We start from the raw sequence: 27,920 nt of genomic DNA, 5'->3' as shown, positions 1-27,920 counted from the left end.
CAGGACCAGATTCCTCCTAAGTATAGATGTGGGCTCTAGAGGCAGCTGTCCCAAAGAAGTGATACAACCAGCCTCAGTGGCTTTTGTTTTTCAGGTCCCTTTGCTGAGTAAGGAAGGCAGCTGTGGGTGGGCTCTCCTGCGTCTCTTCTCTCTCCAGCTGCTCGATGTCACTTCATCATCAGGCCTGGCTTGTCCAAGGCTTGGCTTTTTTACAGTGCCACACTTGTCCCCTTAGCATTGGACACTTGCCTCTCATGGTCCCTTTAAGTCCCAGGGTCTCTGCAATTCTCGTGAGGGAGGGGGAGTGACTTTTTGTTACATGAGGGAATCAGTAATACTAAATGAAATGATATGTAAATAGAAGCAATTTTAATGACAAAGCTACATAAATTCCCTTAATTTATGATCCTAAAAGTCAGGACTATCCATTTGCTCTTTGGCCAAATTAATAAAAGTGTAGCAAATAAAATGATAATTCTCTCCATTCCGATCTATTTGAGGTAGTGTTTGCTTTGGCACTTTCCATTTCTTCGCTTTTAATCAAGAATATGTCAGAAAGATGAGTAGCCTGAGCCAACAGTCTTCTTTTAATACAAAACAGGATGTTGTATCTTCATCTGGCAATAACTGACTTTAATTTAACTTGGCTTTTGGAAACACAAGGGAAAAGGAAATATAACCTGGGACTGGGAAATGCTTTTGCTAAATCCAGACGCTCTGAACCTGAAGCCAGCTCAGTGTTCTGGAGTCACCCAACTGCCTTCTGCTGCTGGTGTCTGAAAGGAGAAATGAGTTCCTTTAAGTGGAGCACAGTGGGGAAGCAGTCACTGTACAAGGAGAGTGCCAGAGCCCTCTTGATTGCCCTGAACCAGCCCCACGCCCCCTGCCATTTCTGACAGAATTGATCCAGTTAAGTCTGCATTTCCTGGCAAGCCTGAGGACAGGTTTTTCCAAAAGGCATCTCTGACCGCGAAGACGCACGTCTAATCACAAAAGCAAAGCTCTGGACACACGTTCTCTGTTTCCAGCTGGTCGTGTGTGTTTTCTTCACACGTTAACAAAAATGTGCCAAGGTGTGGCATTTATGAACCCCACCAACCGGGAGCTGTGCACACAAATCTGCCGGCCTGTGGGGTGGGAAAGGATGAATGGGGGCTGTCCTGCCCGGGGAGGAGGGCTGCTTCCCCTCTGGCATGCCTGCAGCCTTATTTATTACACACCGAAGTATAAAAGCGCCCAGCCGCCTGCAGCTCTCATCTCCAGCCCTGGCATCTGCCCGAGGAGCCTCGCCCGTCTTCTCCGGGAGGCTCTGGGGCTCTGTTGACAATCATGCGCGGGAGGCAGCTCGTCTGTTGGCACCTGCTGGCTTTGCTTTTCCTCCCGTTTTGCCTCTGTCAAGATGAATACATGGAGGTGAGCGGAAGAGCTAAGAAAGTGGTGGCGAGAATAGTGCAAAGCCACCAGCAGACTGGCCGTAGCGGCTCCCGGAGGGAGAAAGTGAGAGAGCGGAGCCATCCTAATACTGGGACTGTGGATAATAACACTTCTGCAGACCTAAAATCCCTGAGACCGGATGAGCTACCGCACCCTGAGGTAGATGACCTAGCCCAGATCACCCCATTCTGGGGCCAGGTACTCGGAATTCTCTTCTAAGGGGTTACTGTGAAAGCTTAATGAGTTTGGCTGTTGTTCTTGTTTCAGCTATGATTCTTAGGATCAGTGCTTTCTAGAAGTTTGCTAGACTGCTTGTGGGTGTCTTTCTGGGTTGCTCTGGGGGACCAGGGGGACTGTGGTCTCTGTTAGAAAATCAGCAGAGGACGTGCGGAGACAGAGTGTCCCCCAGGAGAAAGGAGAATGGAGCGGCGGGCTCCCTGCTGTGCTGTGACTTAGTTTCTTTCCTGCTCTCTTAGTGTGCGAAGTAGTGCTGACCTATGCAGATAGACGGATCTTTTGCAGATTGTAAGAGAGTTGGATTTTCTTAATCCTTCCCAGCAGGGAGAGGCTGCCCTTTGAGTTTTCCACTTTGATGTGTTAGTTGACTGTGACATTTCATGCCAGGCCTGTTTATTTGATTTATGGCAGTCTGGGTTGCTAAGCCTCTCTGTTCAGCCTGTGAACCAAAGAGTTAGAACAAAAAAGACTACATGTTTAAAAAAAAGCAAAACTTCATTGTGTGATTTAATGCCTGATAATCACAAAGAACTTGATTTATTTCCCTGGGTGTAAACTCGGCATCCAAGGAAACATCTTTAACTCTTTTGGGGGTAGTACAGGAGTGAGGTAAGGTTTCATTGTAGTGAATTGTCAATTGGTGAAACTCCATTTAATTAAACCATTAAGAACTGGACAAAATGAATTTTGACTTACCTTCTCCACATCTAGTATGTTGAAATCAGATAAGGGGGACAATAAGAGTTACTTCAAATCATAGGAACTTTGAACAAAGAGGTTTTACAACAACAATTGACTGTGTCTTTGCATTAAATAGTCCCTGAAAAGGTTCATGCAGTTGAAATCTAAACCCGTCCTATCACAGACTGAAAAGTCTGGGTTGAGGCTGGAGATATGATCAGCCTGAAATCCCACACATGATCAGCTATAGATCTGGGGCTAACTTGGGACTTCTTCTTCTTCTTCTTCTTCTTCTTTTTTTTAAATCAGGGTTGAACTTTTTTTTTTTAATGTTTATTTATTATTTTTGACAGAGAGAGTGTGTGAGCAGGGGAGGGGCAGAGAGAGAGGGAGACACAGAATCCGAAGCAGGATCCAGGCTCCAAACTGTCAACACAGAGCCCAATATGGGGCTCGAACTCACAAACTGTGAGATCAAGACCCGAGCCCAAGTCGGATGCTCAACTGAGCCACCCAGGTGCCCCTAACTTGGGACTTCTAACTCAACAGCACAATGCAGAATCCCAGACTGTTCCATGAGGCTGTGTCAAGAAAAAATTGTTTCTGTAAGGAGTCACAAAAGAAATAACTTCCAAATACAATCTTATTTTTCAAAGGCCACTTTTAGAGATTGTCCTTTCATTTGACGATCTTTTTTCTTTTTTTAAGTAACCTACATCCAATGTGGGGCTCGAACTCACTACCTCAAGATCAAGAGTCACACACTCTACTTATTGAGCCACCCAGGCCCTGCCCCATCTGACAATCTTTTTGCCAGGGGGTGACTAATGCTACTTTCTATTTCCTTTGTGGTGAAGATATTTTCATTTTTGTCCAAGCCTTGACCTGGCCTTTCCATTTCAGTGGATGGGATCTTTGCTGGGCCTTTCCTGGCCTTCGCTGTGTGAGCCCCCAGACGCAGCAGAAGGCAGATGTAGGCTATCGTTTGTTGTTATTTCTTGGCAACCAACACCCAGAAGACCACTGGAATCCAAATTACATTTCTACTTTGCCCTACCTTCTGGTGGGAGGCAGCCAGCACACTGGAGTCAGATGCAAGAGGATAAAAAGTCACTTTCTGGCTTTTTTTTTTTTTTTTGAAGTCAGAGGGGCTTTTGAACCCTCCTGGGCTCCAGACGTATTTTCAAAACCAACCAACCAACCGACAGACAGACAGACAGACAGACAACCTAATAGGAGATACTGAGGAGATTTAGACTCACTGATATTCTGGAGATCCTCGATAATGGCGTGCCTGCCAATGGGTATGGAGACTCACACTGCATTTAAGGTTTTACTGTGTTCCCCTTCTTCCCTATGTCCCCCACCTCTTTTCTTTTTTCTTTTTCTTCATTCATTCTTCCACCAATGATTTCCTGGGCCCCTACTATGCGCCAAGCTTTACGATGGGAATAAATATGTCCAAGCCTATGTCCAGACAGTTCTGCAGGGCTCTCTGAGGGATAAATGAACAGATAATTGAATACCATATGATAAACAAAATCTCTGCAAATAAGGCATTTGGGGAGAAAGTGTCAGAGTGGTGGTGGCCGCTGAGTTGGATCTCAAAGGTGAGACAAAAAGGATGGTTATCCATACAAGAAATACAATTTAAAAATATGTGAGACAGCAAAGCCTGGGAGGAATGAGTGTGGCTGGAGCTCCTGAGCTGTGGGTGGAAAGCGGGATGATCTTAGTGCCAGCCCGGAAGATTCTGTTGGCCGGTTAAGGAGCTCAGACCTTAGTTTGCCATCGAAAGTTGTGTTTGTTCACAGCAGGGCAGTGAGGTGATCTGGTGTGTGTTCTAAAAAGAGGACTCTGGCCATGGGCTTTGTGGTGGGTAGAGTGTGCAGAGATCAGGGGAGAGTAGACTTGGTCTTTCTTTTCCTGGCAGTTTATTCTCTGCAGTTCTTAGTCAGTCACCTTTATCAGTCTCCCCTCCTTCTCATGGATGCTTTCTCCCCTTCTTTCCACCTCCCTCCTCCTTTCTCTTCCCTCTTTCTTCCAGTAAAGAAGGAGCTGTGGGCTTTCTTTCTGAGAAGTCACTCACTAAGAGCAGAGCTCAAATCTGAGTAGCTGCCCCATCACCTTCATCTATAAAACGTACAGAACTTGTCTTAGAGACACCTACCTCCTCCCATGGTGCTCATTTTTGTGTCTTTGGCTTTCCAGTTGGACCTGACTAGGAGAGATGGTAAGAGGGAGATATGTAGTGACTCCCCAGTATGTAATTCTCCCTTACCTAGGTGATAACCTCTGAGTGAACACATCCCATCCAGCTTGGTCGAAGAGTCCCTCAAAAGCTCACAAGCACTATTCCATTGGATTGAATTTTGAAAGACCAGGCCAGAGGAACATGTTGTGAAGGACTCTCAGGAGATGCCCAGCTAGTAGAAACCGGAAGACCCTCCCTGTTGGGGTGGCAGCTCTCTGCTCTCAAGGCACTCCCAAGTAGCTTGGGCACACACCCCAGTCCTAGTGAGCTCTGACACTGAGCAGTCCTAACTCCTGGAGCTAACTTCTCACACCCAGACACTCAACTTTAAGAATAAAATCTTTCTGGAGCATCTGGGTGGCTCATTCGGTTTAGCATCCTACTTCAGTTCAGGTCATGATTCCACAGTTCATGGGTTCAAGCCCCGTGTTGGGCTCCGTGCCAAAAACAGCTCAGAGCCTGAAGCCTGCTTCAGATTCTGTGTGTCTCTTTCTCTCTGCCCCTTCCCTTTCCCACTCACACTGTGTGTGTGTGTGTGTGTGTGTGTGTGTGTGTGTCTTTCTCTCTCAAAAATAAATTAACATTTACAAAAATTAATAAAAAAAAAAGAATAAAATCTTTCTAAGCCATTATTGGAGGGTTTGGAAAAGACCTTAGTATCTTTGCTTGCTCTCAGAGCTGGAAAGAAACTTCATGACCATGTTACCCAGTGCCCTAATTTAGTAGACAAGAAAAACGACGCCTGGTGGGAGGGGGGTGGGGGGGCGGGCAGTGACATCACTAAAGCCACACAGAACTGAGATGGGAGTTCTGGTTCCAGTACAGCCATCTTCCTAACATTCCTAACATCTCAGTGACTCAATTCTGTTCTTTAATGGGTCCATGTCAGGATTTTCCCTCCTTTCCCCTCCCTTCTTCTTCCCCAAAGCCCATTATTGGCAGAGCCTTGGATTTCTTGGAACTTAAAAAGCTGTATTTCACATTAGCAAAATCATACCAGAAAATTATGGAATACTTACTTCTCACATTGCATCCTTGGATTGGAAGGTGGGGCAGTGCTGTGGTGTCTGGATTTCCAAGCGTCTGAACTTGCCCGTCTCAGACCACCTCCTTTAGCTGATTTTTGTTTCCTTCACCAGTTTTATGAAAGGATTTTACAGACTCCCATATCTGGCCAGTGTGGAGTCTGGGGGGCAGAAGACGAGACGGGGGTTAGTTTCAAATTGTGGTCCCTGATCACTTGAGACTGGAGCTCTGAGCTGTTGCAAGAGAATGCTTGAGCTGGCTGTTTTGCATTTTCCCTGAATGGCTTGGTGGAAGGCTTTAGGAAAAAGGAATGAGGGAGTGAAGAAAGAGTCCAAGACCATTTTTGATTTAAAAAAAAAAGAAAAAAAAGAAAAGAAAAAAAGCAAAGTCTGTGCAGCAATGCAAAGCCTTGACTCACTTTTCTGCTTGGATTTCTAGTGATAGAGAAAACGTGAATTTTAAAACCTTCCTTTCCCCCACCCCCCTCTTTTTCTCCCTCTCTTCCTTTTCTAATGAATCCTTTAGAAACAATGTGCTGTTTTCAAAAGACCATTGAATTATAACTCATGTCTAGGAAAGTTTCCACGACTATTCTGCATGATATAATTAAAAAACAAGTTACCAATTTAATGACACACTAAATCTTATAAGCAAATCTAACTCTCCCGCTAGAGCTATAGGTCCTTTACCTTAAGCACAGAGTTTAGAGATTTTTCTTTAAATTTTTTTTTTACATTTATTTATTTTTGAGAGACAGAGAGAGACAGCGTGAGCAGGGGAGGGGCAGAGAGAGAGGGAGACACAGAATCAGCAGCAGGCTCCAGACTCCAAGCTGTCAGCACAGAGCCCGACGCGGGGCTCGAGCCCACAAACTGGGAGATCATGACCTGAGCCGAAGTCGGATGCTTAACCGACTGAGCCACCCAGGTGCCCCTAGAGATTTTTCTTTAAATAAATACACAAGTCCACTCAGTGTCATATTTGAATACATTGGGTGCCCATTAAGTACTCATTGAATATTGGCTTGAATGATGTGAAAATCATTTAAAATTTTGAAGTGAAATATGAAACAGAACATGAGGTTAAATACTTATCTTTTTTTTTTTTTTTTAGAGAGAGAGAGAGAGCACTAGCAGGGGAGGGTAGAGAAAAGGGAACAGAGGATCCAAATGCTGATAGCAGCAAGCTGATGCTGGGCTTGAACTCAGGAAACATGAGATCAGACCTGAGCCTAAGTCAGATACTTAACCAACTGAGCCACCCAGGTGCCCCTTAGTTGAACACCTATTCAGAGGGAGTTAAAGTTGTTTCAAGATGTAGATAATGAATACAAATTTACTGGACTAATGAACGCTTTGTTTCCTTAATTTCCTAAGGCAATTTAAGTGTGCGGTGGCTGAAAAGGTAGCATTACAATTCAAAATTTCTAAGAACCCTTACCCCAGTATCATGAATATAGAAAGTCTTAATAACCATCTTTGAAGTTGATAATATAATTCTTATCATTTGAGAGTCATCTACTCAAACAAGCTACATGCGAGGGTGCTGGCAGCGGGGAAAGAGAGGGGTGCCTTCACATCCACTCTGAAGGGTTCTCCTCTTTTGCTGTCACTGGTAGCCTCAGGACAGTCTTCCCAGAAATCCTGCCGCACCCCCTGCCAACACCACACTCCTTCCAGAAAGCATGCGTTTCTTTTGACCCGCTGGCTTCCTTGTCCTTTGAGTCATCAGCTCACTTTAGCTACCCTGCCATTCGAGTTCCCATGCCACACCATCTTTTCTGATGTTGTTGTAGGGTGTTTGGAGTTTAACTTACCCAAGGGCTGAGACCAGAGGAAATTCACAAATCCGAATTACTCCCAAGTGCCATTCTCTGAAACTTTTCTCTGTATCTTTTTAAAGTCTCCACAAACCGGAGGACTGCCCCCAGACTGCAGCAAATGTTGCCACGGAGAGTACAGTTTCCGAGGCTACCAAGGCCCCCCTGGACCGCCCGGCCCCCCTGGCATTCCAGGTAAGGATGAGAAAGAGGAGGCACTGTTGCCAGTCTAATTGTGCACTGTGCCAAAATAGGAGTCAAGGTGAATCTAAATAATTTGGGTTCACTTGCGTGTGGTCCAAACAGCATGCGTGGAAATCCAAAAGAGAGTTTGGGAGAGTCCTGGATTTATTAAGCCAATTAGGTGGAACAATATACTATCAAATCCATAGAATTTATTTTTTATCCCGCTTGCAGAATCCCAAAGGTGTGAAGAGCTCTGGGGCACCAGATTCATCGGGAGCGGGGGTTCTTCACCAGCTTGGAGTACAGAACTATGCGATCTTATTTGGACATACTCTTGTTTCAGTGTTTCTGCCACAACGTGCTTCATGCAACCATGCGCTAACTTTCAGGGAACTTCCGAAGTGAAGGTGCGGAGGAGATGCGCGCCTGTCCGTCTGGTTAGAGCCATCTCCACAGTACCATTCGCTGAGCCATGCATCCTTCTATCTGATTCTATGTCCAGCTAAGTTTTTCTTCCCTGAGACTCAGAGTCTGTCCATGTTTAGTTCTTTGTTGACTTTCATGCCTCTCTTGGGCTCATGGGAACATTTTGGGCTCCGGTACCACATAGTGGCATGGGAAATGCTGTTGGGCTCCATTCAGCCATCCTACTCTACTGAGTGTGCCCCAGGCACAGAGCTTCTGAGAACTGGCTAGTATCTGGGGTCAGCCAAGGAAAGGGTAGCCTAGATTCTCTAGGCTCCCAGATCCATCTGAGGATTATTTTCCTCTTCCTCTACCCCTTCCTGGGCTAGGACTTTTTCTCAGTGTTTGACAGAAGTCCGCTTGCTCTCCTCTAACTTACCCTCATTGATATTAACATTTATCAAATGAGGTTTAATTTTTTTATGTACTTTTGAGTGGCTTCTCTTATGAAACCAAATCTAAAATGAGAAAACATTCTGTTAGACTTTAAACTATGATTACTGTCTTGGAATCTATGTCATGGGATGTCAATGGTAACAGCCAGCAGGCGCAGTGATTGTGGATAGAGAATATTCAGACTCCTCTAAAGTATTCTGAGGGCTAAACTCTTCGGAGCTTACAGAACAGGCTGTCCTTGGCCAAATATTTCCCAATCAGAGTGGCTTTGTTAGTCCATTGACTTGTAAACACCGCCAAAGTTTGTTTATCTGGAAGGATTGCAAGCCTGGTATAATAACTGACCAAAGGTAGCATGGAAAATAATTAGCAAAAGGGTGTAAAATTTAACCAGTATAAAATAAAGGAAGACTAGTAGGAATTGTCTCTTAGCGGCAAAGAGTTGAAATCATTATCCAAGTCTTGCTTTCAAAATTATTGTTAAAATGTTTAGCAATGATTTTACATTCCCTCAGTTGTAAAAGTGGTATGTGTCCTTTGTAGAAAAATGCAAAGAGACAAAAAAAGATACATGGCATGATACAAAAGCCAGGCATGTTCCATCCATTCAGGAAAAAAAAAAAACGTGAAATATTTTTATGTAATAGATAAATATTATTTATACCTAACATCATTCTATCTCTATTGATTCATAACCTTTTAATCTTAAGGTGTCTGAATATTATTAAATATTATTAAATATTTTTCTTTAGCATTCTTTTTCTGTGACTATATAGCCTTATTTATTGGATGTATTTTTTTTTTTTTATTTAGCTCTTCCAGTATTGGTGGACACTTAAGTGGTTTCTGATCTTTGCTATTATAAATGATACTTTGATAATCAGTCCTCATTAATTCTTCATCCAATTCCTGCTTTATAAGAAAAACAGGCTTTGGAGACTTGATACCTAAGAAGGCTGTCTTCAGTGTCCCATGTGGAAGAAATCCGATTTGATGATGGCCCCTTGGCTGTGTTCAGGATTGCTTTCAAATGGTCTTCTTTTACAATTGAGATTGAACCTTTATGAAGAAAGGGTCTGCATTTGTATAAAAATAGAAGGTGGGTGTGAGTGATGGAGGCTTTCTCCTGTGATGATGTCTGCTTGTAATTTCAGGAAACCATGGGAACAATGGCAATAATGGAGCCACTGGCCATGAAGGGGCCAAAGGTGAGAAAGGAGACAAAGGTGACCTGGGACCACGAGGGGAACGGGGGCAGCATGGCCCCAAAGGAGAGAAGGGCTACCCAGGGATTCCTCCGGAACTGCAGGTAAATCTCCTTGCGCACATCTCTGTGTGACTTTCAAACTGCCCTGACCCTTCCAGTGCAGAAGTCAGAAGGCCTGAGTACTTCTTAAGACAAGCCCTCAACCAATGGCCAATGGCCAGTATGCCTCTGGCTTTACTCAACACCCCCTATCCCTCCCCGCCCCTGCCCCCCTCAGGCAGCCTGTGTTGTTCAAAGAGCATTTTGAAATCATTCTTAGGAAGGCATTTAAAGTTGAAATTCAACAATCTTCATGGACCAAATCCATGGGCAGCCCTGAGTATCAACTAATCTCCCATTTTCCAAATCAGAAGATGTGTTAAATAAAAAAGGTTTTTTGGCAATTCAAATATACAAATCTTTAGATGTATAAATAGAATGGTCAAATGTCTACTTACAATATCTTATTTATTAATTTTGTTACATTTATCAATTCAAATCACATATATGGATACTAATATGTAAGTATTCTCTATCAACTCAAGACCTTGTGGCACAGTTTTTATTTAAACTTTTCAATCTTCTTTATCAGTAGAGACATTTTATTTTTGTGATCCACCCTAGATTAGATAAGACTTGATGACATTCATTTCAGTTTAAAGTGTTTGAATCTATTTATGAGGCTATAATAGGATATTTTATCCTAAGCTTAAGTGTTCATTTGTCTATTTATTTCTCTTTTAAGTGATGTTCAAAATTCTAGTTGCCAATAACATCTAAAATTTGCAAATGTAAGATTATGTCACCAAGAAAATGACTAAATCTTGGGTATTTATTTATTTTCTGGCTGATATTTTTTAAATCGATTTTTCCAAGGGATTCCTATCAACATTGAAAACAGTTTTTACTAAAGTTGTTTTTGGCTGATATGAAATATGACTGTGGTTAAAACAAAATAGGTCTTCCTCAACTTATGATGGGGTTACTACAAGCAGTAAGGCAGATGATTCATTTTCAGAAATACCAAATAAAAACTATGCTGTCTAATTAACAGCAGATTTACAACCTATTGGAAGTATGTACGACCCTCCCCCACCCCCAACAATGGAGTTCCAAACCCTTAGACACTTCACTTCCCCTCTCCTTTTCACGGGTTTATTTTCATGGGCTTTGCCATAAGCGCTAAAGAATAAAAGGAGGAGGGACTGAAAGTTCCTGCATCACCTCAGGGAATATAGTTTGTTCCAATCAGACTACTCCTTGCCCTACATGGGCATAGGTGACGTCCAGGGGAGGGTGTAACCTCTGTAGTGCTCAGCCAATGAGGAACCAGGGAAGGGACTTGCACGCTAGGAGATAAATTGCCTGCTGTAACTGCCCCAAGTGTGCCTGCCTATCAGACACCTGCTCTTGCAAGAACATTGAATAAAGCTTCGCTTCACTGTGCTCTGAGTCTCCACATCCCTCCTTTGATTGAGTCAACGGGCTTATTTCTAACAGTTATGTCAGATAAACCCATTTTAAGTTGAAACATGGTAAGTCAAAAGTGCATTTAATCGGTGCCTGGGTGACTCAGTTAGTTAAGGGTCTGACTCTTGATCTCAGCTCAGGTCTTGATCTCAGGGTTGTGAATTCAAGTCCCATGTTGGACTCTGCACTGGGCATAAAGCCTACTTTTAAAAAATGCACTTAATACACCTAACCTACCAAAAATCATAGCTTAGCTTAGCGTACCTTAAACATGCTTAGAACACTTCCATTAGCCTATAGTTGGGCAAAATCATGTAACACAAAGCCTATTTTGTAATAAAGTGTTGACTATCTCATGTAATTTATTGGATACTCTACTACAAGTAAAAAAAAAAGCCAGAACGGTGTGTGGGTACAGAATGGCTGTAAGTGTATCATCGGTTGTTGATCCCCTGTCCAGCATCACAAGAGAGGATCTGCCACGTGTTCATAGCCCAGGGAAAAAATCTAAAATCAAAATTTGAAGTACGGTTTCCACTGAATGTGTATTGCTAGTGCACCATCCACAGGGTGCCTGGGTGGCTCAGTCAGTTAAGGCTCTGACTTCGGCTCAGGTCGTGATCTCGAGGTTTGTGAGTTCGAGACCCGTGTGGGGCTCTGTGCTGATAGCTCAGAGCCTGGAGCCTGCTTCAGATTCTGTGTCTCCCTCTCTCTCTCTCTGTCCCTTTCCTGCTCACACTCTGTCTCTCTCTCTCTCTAACATAAATAAACATTTTTAAAAAAAGATGAAAAATTGTGCAGTGGACCCATCAAAGGTAGGGGCCTGTGTGTCATTGAGAGAACATACCATAGCATGAGAGACTTTTAAAGAACCAGAATATAGAGACTATAATCTGAAAGATCAATTGGGGGGAAAACTTTGCCTTTTATTTGGGCATATCTGGTGGTTGTTTGACCACAGATAAATTCCATCAACTTTCTGGGCCTCTTGTTTTTTAAGTTGTAACCCGAGAGGTCTTTTGTGTTTCTCTAACTGCTTTGGGGGTTTTGTCACTTGTAAATGAATGCTGTTTATTGATTTTAGCAACCTGGGATCAATGTGCTGGCAAAAATTTACAAAGAAACCACATGCCATTTGGCCAGGTAAAGGGTGTCCAATAAGATGGATGATTAACATTCCCAAAGATAGAAATTCTAACTCCAAACCCGTGATAGTTACACAATGGCCAGGGAGCCCTGACATAGCCAGTTTGATGGAGCATATCTTAGGCAATTATAAAACTACTCCATCTACTATTTCACCCTAAAACTACAATGTATCATGGTGCCTGGGTGGCTCAGTTGGTTAAGCGTCCAACTTCGGCTCAGGTCATGATCTCACACTCCGTGAGTTCGAGCCCCGCGTGGGGCTCTGTGCTGACAGCTCAGAGCCTGGAGCCTGCTTCAGATTCTGTGTCTCCCTCTCTCTCTCTACCCTTCCCCCACTCACCCTCTGTCTCTGTGTGTGTCAAAAATAAATAATCATTAAAAAAATAAATAAATAACTGCAATGTACTAATTGGGAGAAATACCTTCACATGTTTTAAAGGAGGACTTATAGAGGAGGGTCGATTGGCCTCAGGCACCATGGAAAGAAGGGTGACTTCCAGGCCCCTTCATTCTTGTTTCCAAATCCCTCCTCTGGTGTCACCCCTACCTTCCCCTTCCTCTGTGTCCAGGGCCCTCATGCTGTCTTTTCCGACTGTTCAGATCCTTTCTGTATTCATTCTCCCAGGCCTGCTTTCAGAGCAGACCCCTGAGTCTTTCAGAACTTCAAATTATTCACTCTCTCTCTTCTCTCACCCCCTCCCTTAAAACTCCCATTTTATGAAGACAGGTGGTCCCAGCAAGTTAAAGAATGTGTTGATCTAACTCACACTCAGTTAAAATGACTCCTTTGGATGGGGGATTGGCAATAGGTTTTTTTGTTGTTGTTGTTGTTGTTGTTGTTTTTAATGTCTATTTATTTTTGAGAGAGAGAGGCAGACAGAGGATCCAAAGTGGGCTCTGCACTGACAGCAGAGAGCCCAATGTGGGGTTTGAACTCACAAACCACAAGACATCGTGACTTGAGCCAAAGTCGGTTGCTTAACTGAGCCACCCAGGCACCGCTGGCATTGATTTTCAAATGTGACTGGCCAGTAATGGTGCAATTCCAGGGTGGGGGGTTTTCTTACATCACCAAATATTTGTCCTACATCAACGGGGTGTCCTACAGTGCAACTCAGTTCTGACACTACCTGCTTGGAGACAGCATCAGAGTCCAAGGTTAAAAGCTCAGCCCAGCAAGACTCACCGCCCCCGCCCCTGCCCCCAGCCCCCACTTCAGATGCTACTCGCAAATTCAGGTTGTCATCTCTGCTTCTGACAGTCTGCCTATGGAGGAGAAGTTCCAACAACCCCTTCCTTAGGATCAGTTCATTTGCTAGCATGAACTCAGAGAAACATTCTACTTACTCAGTCACTGCTTTTTATAATTCAGGAACAGCCAGATGAAAGAGATGCTTCGGGCCAGGTTTGGGGAGTTTCCATGTCCTCTCAGAGACCGAGGGCCACTCTCCTTCCCCTTCACGTGTTCGCCAACGTGGAAGCTCTCTGAACCCCTTCCTTTTAAGTTTTATGGAGTCTTCATTGCACTGGCATGTTTGATTAAATCGCAGGCCCCTAGTGATTGAACTCAACCTCCAGCCCCTCTGCCCTTCCTGGATGTGAGGTGGGGCCCAAAGTTTCTAATCACGTGGTGGATTCCACTGGCAAACAGCCCCCATCTTTAGGTTGCCTAGGGGCTTTGCCAAAGTCACCTCATTAACATCACAAAAGACCACTTGATTTCTCTCATCACTTAAAATATTCGGATGGTTTCGGGAACTCTATGCCAGAAGCCAGGACAAAGAAAAAAATGTGTATTTATTATAAATCATAATATCACAGGTATTTTGGGGAAAAAATAACATAGGTGAGCAAAATTAAATGGTTATCTGAAGCAGGCCTTCTCAGATCCTTTAACATGCTCATGTGCATTTAATAACTATAAGTAGATTTCATCCAAATTTTCCCGGTATTAGGATTTTAATATTTCAAATAGCCTTTAGAAGTTCAATACTCCTTGAAACACATGGTGAGAACTGTTGATATATAATATCATTTTAATGGCTGCATAGCATAAAAATGTTAGAAATTACTATGATTTATTTAATTCTTTCTCTATTTATTTCCAATCTAGCTATTACAAAGAATGTTGAGATAAACTTATGTTTGTAAAAACCTCATTCCTTTAAGGTAAATTTCCTATTAACTGCCCAACTCTTTCCTTAGATTGCATTCATGGCTTCTCTGGCAACTCACTTCAGCAATCAGAACAGCGGAATTATCTTCAGCAGCGTTGAGACCAACATTGGAAACTTCTTTGACGTCATGACTGGTAGATTCGGGGCCCCAGTATCAGGTGAGATGTAAAAATAAATGAATGACTGAGTTAATCAATCTAGCAATCTGGATGGAAGGAAAGAAGGAAGGAAGGGAGGGAGGAGGGAAAGAAAAGGGTGAAGGGAGAGGAAACAAAGAAAGGAAGACACTTAGAGAGTTGAGAATTCTTTGATTCTGGTGAAAACAATCCGCCCATATATGGATTTCTGTTGTATTTCACAGTAAATGAATTAGAATTCAAAAAGACGAGGATGCTTTACAAAAAAATGATAACCATGGTTACTAAGGTTTTTTTAGCTCTTATTTGAACTGAAGCAAATAATCCCTCAGAGGGCATTTAAAAGTCCTAAGATCATAATTCTCACAGTTTAATGTGTCATAACAGTATCCTCCCATGCCACTGCCCTGAGGAGGGCCTGATCCTTTAAATAATTTTTATTTAAATTTTTAAAATTTCTTGAGCACTTCTGTATTTGTTTCCTATTGCTGATCTAATGAATTACCATAAACTGAGTGGCTTAAAATGACACAAAATTATTCACTTGTAACTCTGGAGGCCCGAAGTCCAGAATCGGTCTGACTGGGCTGATGTTAAGATGGAGGCAATGCTTCTTCCTTTGCTAGCTGGCCTCTTCCAAGCCTGAGAGGCTGTCAGCGTGCCCTCTCTGTGAGCCACATGGCTTCCGTCTCCCTTCTACTGTCAACATCCCCTCCTCTCAGATGCTGACCTCCTGGGCTCTCAAGGACAGCATGATTACCTTGGGCCCACCTGGGTAATTGGATAGTCTCCCCATCTCAGGATCCTGAATTTAATTACACCTGCAAAGTCCATGTGGCCATATAAGGTACCATTCACAGCTCCTGGGGATTTTAGGACAAGGGCCTATTCGGAAGCCAACATTCAGCCCCTATAACTTCCTTACTTTTGGGCACCACGAGCTGATCATTCTGGGCTTTTCCTGCTGTCCTTTCAATACATGGATGTAAGCCTTCTTTTTGCCCTGAAAAGTTCCTTTGCATTATATTTTTAAATATAGATATAAATACTATTTTTTCTTACCGTTGTACTCAAGTGGGGTAGCATCGGGAATAGTCTGACTTGTGTTAGGAATCAGGCAATACGTGGGCATAGTGCCTATGGGATATTTTTAAAGCATAATAAGACCAATTAAAAGGTAACTCCATTTTTATTGTCATCATAGTCCAGCAATTCTAAACAATGTCTATGATAAAATACTCCTCCCCTTTGGGGTTGACCACTCACCAGCAGCCTCCCAACCCTGTCCCCCTGCACCTTAGTAGACCTACCACTGGTTAACTTCGTAAGGACTCTAATTATAGTCTGTTGGTTTTATTTTTAACTTTTCTTAGTCTGTCTTCTGTATCTTTTATTTTCTCTAACCTCTTGCTGCTCTTTAGTTCCATTTCATGTTGTTTGCTTTTCTGTCACTATTCTTTTTTTTTTAATGTTTGTTTATTTATTTTTGAGAGAGAGAGAGAGAATGGGAATCCCAAGCAGAGTCTGCACTGTCAGCACAGAGTCCAGTTTGGTGCTCAAACTCATTAACTGTGAGACTGTGACCTGAGCCAAAACCAAGAGTCTAAAACTTAACTAACGGAGCCACACAGACACTCCTCTATCACTATTCTGCATGTCCTTAATTAGATAATCTGAGGGTGGATTTTCCTTTTTACTTTTTCCAATTTCTTCTGTCCTGTTTCTGTGATACTTTCTTTACATTTTCTGTTTTACATTAACCCTTAGTCCCATTTTGTAGTTCCTTCTCTTGTCTGGATATTTCTGCCATGAGTTCTTACATTCTGTTCATATTCTTTCATAGAAGGATTTGCTTCATTAACATATTTTAAACTCATGTTGGAGTATTTAGTTACATTTCCCATCCACTACATGACAACATTTCTTCTTGGTGAGTATTCTTCCACTCTTGGTAGCTTTTGCTCTTCTTTTCTACTTTCTAAAATTAGCTGATGGTTGGATGAGTTGGATTTTCCTAGACCAGTACATGCAGTAGTTTCTCAGGAAGGGGGAGGGACCCCAGCATACTTCCAGGCTTGGTAACTCAATGGTCCCCTCTCCTGGCACCAAGGGATTCACTCTGTTCTTTTCAGGATGGAACTTCTGTGTGTTTTCTCTGTGTGGCCACATTTCCTCTTCCTCCCCTGACAGCCCTGGGTCTTCGAAGACTTCTGAAACCAGCCTTGCACTTCTGGTCCTCTTGCCTTTAGGAGCCTTATTTTTGCTGGTGGATTCTGAAATCTGCCACTTCAGGACCACTTCCCGCACGTTTTGTACTTTATCTAGCAACCCCACCCCTATCCCCCACCAAACATAACTCCGGCTTCATCTCGGCCCTGCTCATAAGAGCTTCTTTTCAGCACTTGTACTTCAGAGTGACCCTTCTCCATCAGGGAAGGTACTTTTTCTGGAACTGAGGTCTGCTGCTGCTTGGCCCTCCTCAGAACTCCCTGCCAAGCCCCCATGTTGCCTCCATGTGACTCTGCCTGTTGTCTGTTGCATTCGACAGACTTACAAGTATCTAAGATTATGAATTTTTTTTTCAGCCTCCTAGTTTTACGGAAGATGGATTCTTTCTGGTGTTTGTTTTCAGTTCTCCTTATTTCTCTATATGGTATCCAGAAAGGAAAAGAAGAAAATTCTGATAAATGCAATGGCCGTGTTAAATTTGATGCAAGTGTTTTAATGCCTTTCTTTTTCTACCCAGTTAAACTCAGAAACAGACATAAAAACGATAGAAGCAATCTTTCATCACACTTCAATCAGTTTTAAAACTTCTTATATGATTTTCTGCTCTGAAGGTTTATAAATTTCCTATAACTATTTTGTTAAACACTCTCTGTGCTGCAATTCCCATAATCACCTAGATATGCTCAAAGGTTCCACTGCTCTCAAGGGCTTTATAATTGAAGCTCAAAGATTTAGTAGTTTTTTCAGAACTCTCTGGGGCTGGGCATAATTCTAATGGTAACAACCATCATTGGTCTTTCACTTTAAACCTCATCCAATAGATTACAAAATGACCATTTTATACTTTTCAGCTTTGGGAGGGACGAGACAGAGAAGGCTGATTTTTGCAATTACAGTAATGCAAAGACCTAAAAACTGTACTGTAAGTGTTTTGCCTCGCGTCTTCAGTATCTTCCCCTGCAGAAGGAAGCCATATGTGGATATAATATGTATTCACTTTTATATTTGCACCTCTAGGCGTTTCATTTATTCCCCATCTAATTTCTTAGTCTGCTCTTTCTAAAATGCTTCTGCAATCGATTTTGTATAGTAGTCATTATTTTTTCAGGAAAACTAATATCGTTTCCTGTCATTTTGATTCCAGCTTTATCTACTTGAGGCATTAGAAATTGTCACAGGTGTGCGTGTGTGTATCTAATGAGAAGTTTTGTAAAAATAAAAACCTAAACACATATAAACTACTTTGTTTGAGTCCTCTAATTCTAATCTGACTTTCCTTTTCACCTGTGAACCAATCTCTAGGCATGTGAATGATAGGACTGAGTTTTACACCAGTTCCTTTATTTTGAGTATATTGAATATGTGAGCCTGGTGCTAAATGAAGCATAATCACACTTTTTCACTTGGTTCAACTTGAGTCAAAAGCAGGTGGTTCAACATGGTGTCCTTACAGCTTCTATCTTACTTAATTGCACCTTTGATAAGGAACATAGAACTATGTAGTGCTATTTTTTTTAAAAAAAGATGTTTCTGGGGTTTTCCCTTACAAGGCTTGCTGCTATGGTCTCATTGTGCCCCTCCAAAATTCATTCGCATTGAAAATCTTGGGCATTGAAGGTTGGCATTCAACTTGGGCATTGAAAACCTATTGCACAACTTATTGGTGTTAGGAGGTAGGGTCTTTGGGAGGTGATTACCTCACAATGGTAGAATTGTCATGAATGGGATGAGTGCCCTTATGAAAGAGGCCCCACAGAGTCCCCTAACCCCTTCTGCCATGCGAGGATACAATCAGGAGTCTGTAGCCTGGAAGAAGACCCTCACCTGACCATGCTGGCACCCTGGTCTCTGACTTACAGCCTCTAAAACTGTGAGAAATAAATTGCTGTTGTTGTAAGCTCCTTAGTCTGTGGCACTTTGTTATAGCAGCTCACGTGGGCCAAGACAAGGTCATCAGTTTAAAAATGTAGCATGGAAATCCATAAGAGCCTGATGATGTGTATTCATCATCTTTCCAAATGCACTCTCAAATCCCACATCATTTGGAGTTAGGAAGATTTTCCTTTTTGCTCATCTCTCTGCTTTTGGATTCTCTTAAATCTTTCAGTGAAGGTATTTTCTACACTGGCATGCAGGGTGTATCAGGCCATATGAAGTTCCTTTCTGTTAGGTGGCCTAGAATCTTACAAGAAAACTCACATCTCTTCAAATATGTTCGTCCTTTACAAATGAGAAGTATCCATATTGTTAGTAGCAAGGTCATGCTGCTGAGTAATGAATAACATGATAAGTTACAAAAACTATTTCTTCAGAACTATTAGTATTATCTGTGCTATAATACTTCTTATCTTTGGCTAACATCTCTGTGATGAGTCTACTCATCCATTGTAATGCTACACTTGGCTCATTTTGTTAGGCCACAGAGGTCATGTGTTCATCCATGCAGGGCTATATGCCTTGTCTATATGGGTCCTGTGGCAGGTGCTAATGATAGTTGATCTATACCTAGGAATAGCATATACTTCACTGTAAGCATGCTATTGGGAAGAGGAGGGAGTGAGATACAGCCCAAATTACTCCATCCTTTAAAGACTTTGTAGTCTTATTAAGGACACACAGTGCACACACTGGGAAGGTCGCAAAAAGTTTAAAGTACCATGAAGATGAGAACAGACAAAGGAACACTCATACAAATAAAGGCCAAGAAGAACCTACATGCCATATAGAATATAAACAAAAAATGTGAAGTCATGTGGCATATGTCTCGGTCCTCAATGTACAAGACATTAATATAAATGTGGATAAATACCTGCCTTTTTCAGGTGTGTATTTCTTCACCTTCAGCATGATGAAGCACGAGGATGTTGAAGAAGTATATGTGTACCTCATGCACAATGGCAATACAGTCTTCAGCATGTACAGGTGGGTGGTCGTCTCTATCACAGTCTCATCCATGCCACCACTGCTTGCTCAAAGGCTGGCAAGTGCCAGGGAGTGTATAGGAATCAACAGAGCCTGACATGACCCTTGTCACTACTGAGAGCTCCTATATACCAATATATGGCCCAATTATAATTACTATTTGGGAAGAAATAAATCTTATAAACCTGAGAATAAGCAGGTTGATAAGAGGCCTTGAGCTAATTACTAACAATACTCCCCATAACTAATCATTTGTATTCTTTTCTTAACTCATAATTTCTTTTCTTCTTTCTCAGCCCTTTCCTCTGTTTTCCCATCCTCCCACCCCTTTTGCCAGAGTTTAGCCCCATTGATGGTCTTCTCCACCATCTTCCTTAGCTGGCAGAGTAGGCCCCTCTCTTTTGGCTGTACTGCCACTCTGATATTTATCCTAGAGTTCCTTGTAAAAAAATTACTTTTTTTTTTTAAAGTTTATTTATTTATTTTGAGAAAGAGATTGTGTGTGCACACAGGTGGGTAGGGGTCAAGAGAAAGGGGGAGGGAGAGAATCTCAAACAGGCTCCACACTGTCAGTGCAGAGCCTGTTGTGTGGCTCAATTTCAGGAACTGTGAAATCATGACCTGAGCTGAAATCAAGAGTCCAATACCTAACCGACTGAACCACTTTAGGCATCCCTAAAAAAAGTACTATTTTTAACATTTATTCATTTTTGAGAGACAGAGTGCCAATAGGGGAGGAGCAGAGAGAGCGGGAGGCACAGAATCTGAAGCAGGCTCTAGTCTCTGAGCTGTCAGCACAGAGCCCAATACGGGGCTCAAACCCACAAACCGGCAGATCGTGACCTGAGCCAAAGTCAGTTGCTTGACCAACTGAGCCACCCGGGTGTCCCTAAAAAAATTAATTTTAAAAAGAAATATTACAACTTGTTTTGATATAAGCTTAGTGTGGGGGAAAGAGGCAGAGAACCAACATCTTTCCCATAACTAAGTGGGTGGTGAGTTATCTATCAAAAACACTGTGGTTACTATCTAACCTCTGTCATTTTTGAAAACTTGGGAAGAATGCCATTTCTTCAGGAGCCTGGCTTCTGGTGCAAAGATGTCTTTGAAAAACCAAAAGAGAGAAAGATGAGTAGGTGAAATTACTGCAAAATAGAGACCCAGAATATGGTAGCTCACACAATGCAGAGCTCTGTGTGGCTTGACCAGATCTAGGATGGGGAAGGACAAGGCAGACAAGGTACAGGAGGGATTTCGTGGCGGTTGGGAGGGAGGTGCTCCATCTGGGTTTTCAGGGACACAGAGTGGTGAGAGCAGTTCACCTGTAAAACTGACTTTCAAATTCTTGTTGGTCATGGTCATTGCCACAGTCAGAAGGAGAAAAGAGCAACAGGCTTGTGAAAATTTTTACGCATCATATATTCTATTCAGAGAACAGAGACACATACTTCCCCTTCCCTAACTCCCCCCAACCAATGCAAGGATGGCAAGGAAACATAGAACTCCTCCTCTGGAAGCAGGGAAATGGAGTCTGGTGAACAGCTAGGCTTTTCTGCCCCTCTGGCAGAGAATTCAATAGAATTCTTCCTACATTTAGAATATATATCTTCCCACCTCCATCCCCAAGGAAGACAGCCTAAACTGTAGTTCATGCAACCAACTCCAAGCCCTGAGTCTTAGGAATGAACAATTCTTTTCATCACATCAGTCTCTTGGCTATTGTTTTTTTTTTTTTTTAATGTTTATTGATTTTCAGAGAGACAGAGAGTGCAGGTGCATGGGCTCGAGAGCTTGTGCTCATGGGAGAATGGCAGAGAGAGTGGGAGAGAGAGAATCCCAAGCAGGCTCCACACTAGCAAGGAACCCCATGCAGGGCTTGATCTCTCACCCTGAGATCCTGACATAAGCTAAGATCAAGAGTTTGACACTTAAACAAACGAGCTACTCAGACGTCCCTTGGCTGTTTTCTCTTCGGTCCCTGATTCTGTCCTCTGGGAGGATCTTCCTTATTTATTTGTCTCCATGGCTACATCTAAAAGATGAATAGATTTTCCCTGCGGTCTTTCACAGCCCAATTCCTGCTGGTGCAAATTTGAGGGCTAAGAGTATTTAGTCAAACACCCCAAGCCCTTTGTAAGCCAGGTTTGAGTAATATCATTTCCTCAGACATTTAGCAGCCTTTTGTGCTATTTGCTGCCAGTCAGTTACATGTGTTGGTAAACAACACCCAACATTCTTTTCTTGACAGATAGTTTTTCCGTCTGTTATTTCCTTGACTCCTTATCTTCATGCCTTTCTGTCTTGACTAGTGGTGGCTACCACAAGGCCTTCTAAAACAATAGATTTGGGTAGAAAGGCAATATTTTTAATCCATCAGGTTATGTCGCAGGCTGTGTCTATCAGATTAAATGAGAGATCTTAATAGGACAACATCAATTTTACCTCTGCTCTTTCTGGTATAAAAGCATTTGGCTTTTCCAACCCTGTTAGGCCTCAACTTTCTAGACTCACCCTTTCTGCTTCCTGTGCTTCAAACATGTCAGTTCTCATCTTTTGTAGAAACATCTCACTAAAAGCAGCAAAGAGAATTTTGGCTTTTCTAGTCACTTCCTTTCTTAGTGTATAGGCTTGATAGACATAAGGTCTGTCTTCCATGTTATCAGATGTTTTCCTAAATGTTTTGCCACAGCACAACATGGATCTACAGTTTTCAAGCCCACAATATTTGTTTCCTCAGTGCTCTCTGCCTGACCATGAGCAAACACAACATATTTTAGTTTATATTTCAGTTTAATTTAGTTTATAACAGAATGCTCCTTCAGTACCAATAAGTTAGGGTAGACTAAGCTGCTGCAACATTAACCCAATGGCTTAAACATAATAGAAATCCCTTTTCTTCTCATTGAACAGTCCAGAGTGGTTGTTCCAGGTCAGGGCAAGTGAGAAAGACTTGGCCTCTACCTAGTCTTCAAGAACTCAGGCTACAATACTTTGCTTCCAAGGTCATTCTGGTCATTGTCATTAACATTCCACACAGTCATAATGAGGAAGAGGCAAGGAGAGGTGTTTGTGAGAATTGTATCGGCCAATCCTTTTAGTGGTACATGTCATTTCTGTTCACATGCCATTTAGAGAACTTAGTCACAGGACTTCAAATGCATGAGAGTCTGGGGGAGAAGATGAGGACATATTTTGGTAAAGAGGTGGCTATCTACTGCAAAGACTAAGTAGCTGGTGCCTTTTTTTTCCTTACAGCTATGAAACAAAGGGGAAATCGGACACATCCAGCAACCATGCAGTACTGAAGCTGGCCAAAGGGGATGAGGTTTGGCTGAGAATGGGCAATGGCGCTCTTCATGGGGACCATCAGCGCTTCTCTACCTTTGCAGGCTTCCTGCTCTTTGAAACCAAATAAATATATGAATAGACCAGCTCTACTTTTGGGAAGACTTACGGCTAAGCTGGTATTGGTATGAGCTGAAGGACATTAGAGTTGAGGGTTCTACTCAGGAGCTCAGAAGAAGAATCCACAAAATTGTCTTCCCAAGTGACCTTGACTAATATACTCAGCACCTTTACTCTTCCCTAGGCACCTAAAAAAAAATTCCCTTCTTGATACAGGTTGGAAATAATTTTCCTCATCAAAGAATTCATTTGCAAAGAATTTGGCTACTCCGTTTTTAATTTAATAGCAACTTTCAGGAATTCTTGAGGTTTGAGGCTCATCATTCTTTATAATGTTTCAAGGAATAGGGTGCAGTGATTATGATGGAGCCAGCAGGAGCAAGGGCACTTGCCAGGACCAAGTTACCAGAAACATTTGTAAAGCCTAGACTGGGAAGTAACACTTTGATCCAGTGGGTCAATTTTTATGAATGAAGTATAGATATTTTTAGTAACTCTAGATAGCTTTTAGATAGGAAAAGTATTCATAATGCTCATAAATAATGGACTCCTCCTTTTTTATAAGGATACTGCTGTAATTAAATCTGGATTTGTAATGGCTTGTATTTTTGGATATAAAATTTTCTCATGATCCAAAATTGAGTTTATCAGGTCTGACTTATTATATTGACTTTTTTTCCATTGAGTTTCTTAGATTAAAGTAGATCTTTGTTGGTTCTGGCCTGCAGAACCAGTTGAGGTGAGCTTAGATCCACATATACAGATATATGTGAAGTTCTCTCTCAATTTAGAAATTACCCCAATAAACTTTACACACACTGACATGTCATTTCAAGGAAATGTAAACTCAGTTATATACAGTGAAACTAATGGATGCAAAATACAAGGGCATTCCATTTAGAAGACATAAAATAAAATCTCTTAACCTTTTCAAAAATAAAAAATGATATGACTTCTTTGATTACCATATTTAAGCAACATTTATAAAGCAGCTGTGCTCCTTGACTTTTGCCTATCCCTCCCCAAAAGGGATAAGTTCAGAAGATAGTACCCCAAACTGGTTTCTTTTAAGCAAAGAAAGTATCATTGGAATATGTGTTTACCCTGAGGTCAAATCACATTTAAAAGGCACTAGAGAGATGCCTTTCTGACAAATATCACTTAATGAATTCCCTTGGAAGCAATTAGCCCTTGACTAATTTTCTGTAACAATTTGAATTTCCACAAAAGCTTTTAAACTGTGGGTTTAATTGTATTGATTACCCCCTACAGCTGGAAGCAGAGAGAATTAAGTAGGGCTGCCCTATTAACTAACTTGGTGGGCTCCTTGCTCCGTTCTTTGACCCTTCCTTTTGATCTATAAATATTTTAAAACTCTTTTCCTGACCAATACAAGCAATGCTATTTTAAAGTGACTGGATATTAGCCAAAATGTGCTTGACTGGTTGATAATGTCTTCGTGATTTTGTGTGTATGTTCCCTGCCATCCCTGGAGCTGTGGGTGTTGAGGTTTACTATTTCTAAACATCATAAATATTTTGTAAAAGTGTATTGCCAATAGATATTTGAATTTTGCATGTTGCCCAAAGAGATTTCATTTCTAAAGAACACATACCATTAACAAACTGCCTTAAAAGAAGATATTGGCTTAGCTTTAGGTACAACTAAGGCAAGAAAAATGTAAAAGCATTGTGTGGAAACAAACATACTTTTGTTAAATGTACTGTTTTATAAGGTCCTTAATAAAGTTGAATAGCCATTTGATTGTAAATCATCATGGTTTGTTAACACAAAGCTAAAATATTTTCATGCAGATGATGTAAACAGCCATACATCAATGATATGGGCACAGAACTTATTTATCTACAAAATACTCCACTTTTCAGTTATTCCATTGTTCTGACTTCAACCCTCCACAACTTTATGATATTGATGTTTGGAGGTCCTTTAATGAAATCTGAATATCTCTAAGGGGACAGGATCTTTATCACATACATGAGGTCTTTCTATGTTGATGTAAATTCTAATTTTTTTCCTAGTAGAGACTCCCAGTTGCATTGCAGTCAGGTGGAAAGGACTTTATTCAGTCTTGCAAATAGGTCCCAGGTGGAAAAAAGAGTGATTTTTTAAGGAATGTGGGAGAAGGCCAAGATTGACTGTTTTGCAATTTACCCATGACCAGAATTATATCTGGAAGATTGATTTTGTAAGTCTTCATCAAACTGAGGCCCTAAAAAGGCGATGGTAGGTAGGTATTGTCTAAGTAACCAACTTAAAAAAAAAAATCCCGATTACCTGTTTCACCGTTCTACGCCACCCTCCACCATCTCCCCTCTGCAAATCACTAGTTTGTTTTCTGAATTTGTCTCTGGTCTGTTTTGTTTGTTCATTTGCTTTGTTTTTTAAATTCTACATCTAAGTGAATTATTTATCTTTATCTGTCTGAGTTATTTCACTTAGCATGGTACCTTCTAGGTCCATCCATGTTGTCTTAAATGGCAAAATTTCATCCTTTTCTTAGGGCTGAGTAATATTCCATAGTATATGTACCACATCTTCTCTATCCACTCATCCATTGATGGGAACTTGGGTTGCTTTCATATCTTGGCTATAGTAAATAATGCTTCAATAAACATAGGGGTGCATATGTATTTTCAAATTAGTGTTTTTGTTTTTGATAAATGCCTAGTAGAATTGCTGGATCATATGGTAATTTGATTATATTTTTAAAAAAATTTTTTGAGGAACGTCCATACTGTTTTTCCCAGTGGCTGCACCAATATACATTCCTACCAACTGTTACGAGGATTCTTTTCTCTCCACATATTTGCCAACATTTGTTATTTCTTTTCTTTCTTTTTTCTTTCCTTCCTTCCTTCTTTCTTTCTTTCTTTTCTTTCTTTCTTTCTTTCTTTCTTTCTTTCTTTCTTTCTTTCTTTCTTTCTTTCTTAATTCCAGCAATTCTGACAGGTGTAAGGTGATACCTTATTGCAGTTTTGATTTGCATTTCCCCAAGAATTAGTAATGTTGAGCAGCTTTTCATGTGTCTGTTGGACACCTGGATGTCTTTTTGGAAAAATGCCTGTTTAGGTTCTCTGCCCAGGTTTAGTTGGATTATAGGTTTTTTGATGTTTAATTGTATAAGTTCTTTATATATTTTGGATATTAACCCCTTAGTGGGTGTATAATTTGCAAATATCTTCTCCCATTCAGTAGGTTGCCTTTTTGCTTTGTTGATGGTTTCCTTCACTGTGCAAAAATAGCAACATTTTAAAAGAAACACATTCTTTCATTAGCTATTTGGTATCCTGAAATACTGTTCATATGGAAAACAAGATACATACTTGATTTTTATCACTTTTATTTACCAATTTTTAGAATAATGAGTTGGTGCCCTAGAAATCTTTAAAGATAATTAATAAGGTCTCTTAAAAAGCATTATTATTAACTTACAATTTTTCATATATTTAATGTGCTTCAATCCACCATAGTCATTATTATAACTTAATGACCCCATCTCAATTGTCAGTGGAAGGTCCTTCAAGTTAGTGCCTCTATCTATTTTTTCCAATGTTTATTTATTTTTGACAGAGAGAGGGAGAGAGAGAGAGAGAGAGGCAGCACATGAGTGGGGGAGGGGCAGAGAGAGAGGGAGTCACAGAATCCGAAGCAGGCTCCAGGCTCTGAGCTGTCAGCACAGAACCTGACACAGGGCTCGAACTCACAGACCGGGAGATCGTGACCTGAGCCGAAGTAGGACGCTTAACCGACTGAGCATCCAAGCACCCTCTATCTATTCCCCAGAATAGACCCAGAATCAGGCTGGGTCTCTCCCAGCAGAGCAGCAGTGAGTGGAAACCGTGTAGACTTGTATCCCAACCAGACTTTCATGCTGTGACCTTGAATGTGACTCCAGTGGCCCAGGTCCTGCCAATTACCTAAATTCAAGTAGCAATAAGCTACTTGATACCCTTGTAATGAACTCTGTTGTATTTAAGCCAAGAATCCAATTGATCTAAGAGAAAGAAGCAGAAATAGGGAGGCAAGTTAGGATAAGCTGGAGTACAAAAGCAAGTTCAGAAAAGTGATTGCAATGTAACATCATTTATGTAATATAAAACTACAAAATATAATAATATAAATAAAAGGTAGTATATAAGTAGGATAGCTATAGCATCGATAGACTGTGGATACTATATGTCAAAATCATGGGAGTGCTTGTGTCTTGAATGGTAGAGTGAGCAGAAGCAAAGACATGTAACTTTGGGTGGGAGTGGGTGGGTATAGGAGACTTTAACTATGGAAGGAGTTCAAAGCAGCTGGCCTGTGATCTATGTACTCCCTTTAGTACATGGATCCTTCAGGAAGCTGAAGAAAAAGGCAGCTTTTGTCAAAGGAAAAGGTATTCTTTGTCAATTGTACTTGTTGTACCTATTTACCTTGGGTAAGTAGATGAATGATATTTGTTACAAGGAAGAGAATTTATCTATTTAATGCATTTAACAGGCTGGCTCTGGCTATAGGATTACTTTTGCCAAATAAACTCAGAATCCAGGAAGCGCAGTTCCATAGCTAAGTAACACCCTGGGATACAAAATGAAGTCTGTTAGGTACCTGAGAACCTCATTAGAGATCTCAACTATAATCGTGAGTCAGAGGGTATATTAGTTTGCTAGGGCTATAACAA

The 27,920-nt window shown here is 41.4% G+C and overlaps 1 protein-coding gene and 1 long non-coding RNA gene across 4 annotated transcripts; one reads left to right on the top strand and one right to left on the bottom strand.

Annotated features, from left to right (window-relative positions):
* Positions 1 to 54: 54 nt before the first annotated feature.
* LOC132680728 (uncharacterized) lies at positions 55 to 5,886 on the bottom strand. Its single transcript, XR_013554751.2, has 4 exons — positions 5,626 to 5,886; positions 4,523 to 4,573; positions 1,221 to 1,391; positions 55 to 776 (listed from the first exon to the last, which is right to left on the bottom strand). It is a non-coding gene; the product is annotated as an uncharacterized LOC132680728 (long non-coding RNA).
* C1QTNF3 (C1q and TNF related 3) lies at positions 1,316 to 25,004 on the top strand. Of its 3 annotated transcripts, none has more exons than XM_060634449.2 (6): positions 1,316 to 1,413; positions 7,535 to 7,646; positions 9,653 to 9,807; positions 14,569 to 14,698; positions 19,729 to 19,828; positions 23,084 to 25,004. In XM_060634449.2, exons 1-6 carry the CDS (start codon positions 1,330 to 1,332, stop codon positions 23,241 to 23,243), a joined length of 741 nt encoding a protein of 246 aa, XP_060490432.1. In that variant the 5' UTR covers positions 1,316 to 1,329; the 3' UTR covers positions 23,244 to 25,004. The 3 variants fall into 3 exon arrangements, with proteins under 3 accessions (XP_060490432.1, XP_060490431.1, XP_060490430.1); XM_060634448.2 differs by having other exon boundaries at positions 1,330 to 1,593; XM_060634447.2 differs by having other exon boundaries at positions 1,330 to 1,632.
* Positions 25,005 to 27,920: the final 2,916 nt, after the last annotated feature.

Source organism: Panthera onca, chromosome A1 (genome assembly GCF_046562875.1).
Source record: "Panthera onca isolate mPanOnc1 chromosome A1, mPanOnc1 haplotype 2, whole genome shotgun sequence".
Taxonomy (NCBI): domain Eukaryota; kingdom Metazoa; phylum Chordata; class Mammalia; order Carnivora; family Felidae; genus Panthera; species Panthera onca.
The sequence above is the reverse complement of the archived record's forward strand: the minus strand, read 5'-3'. Positions and strand labels throughout refer to the sequence as shown.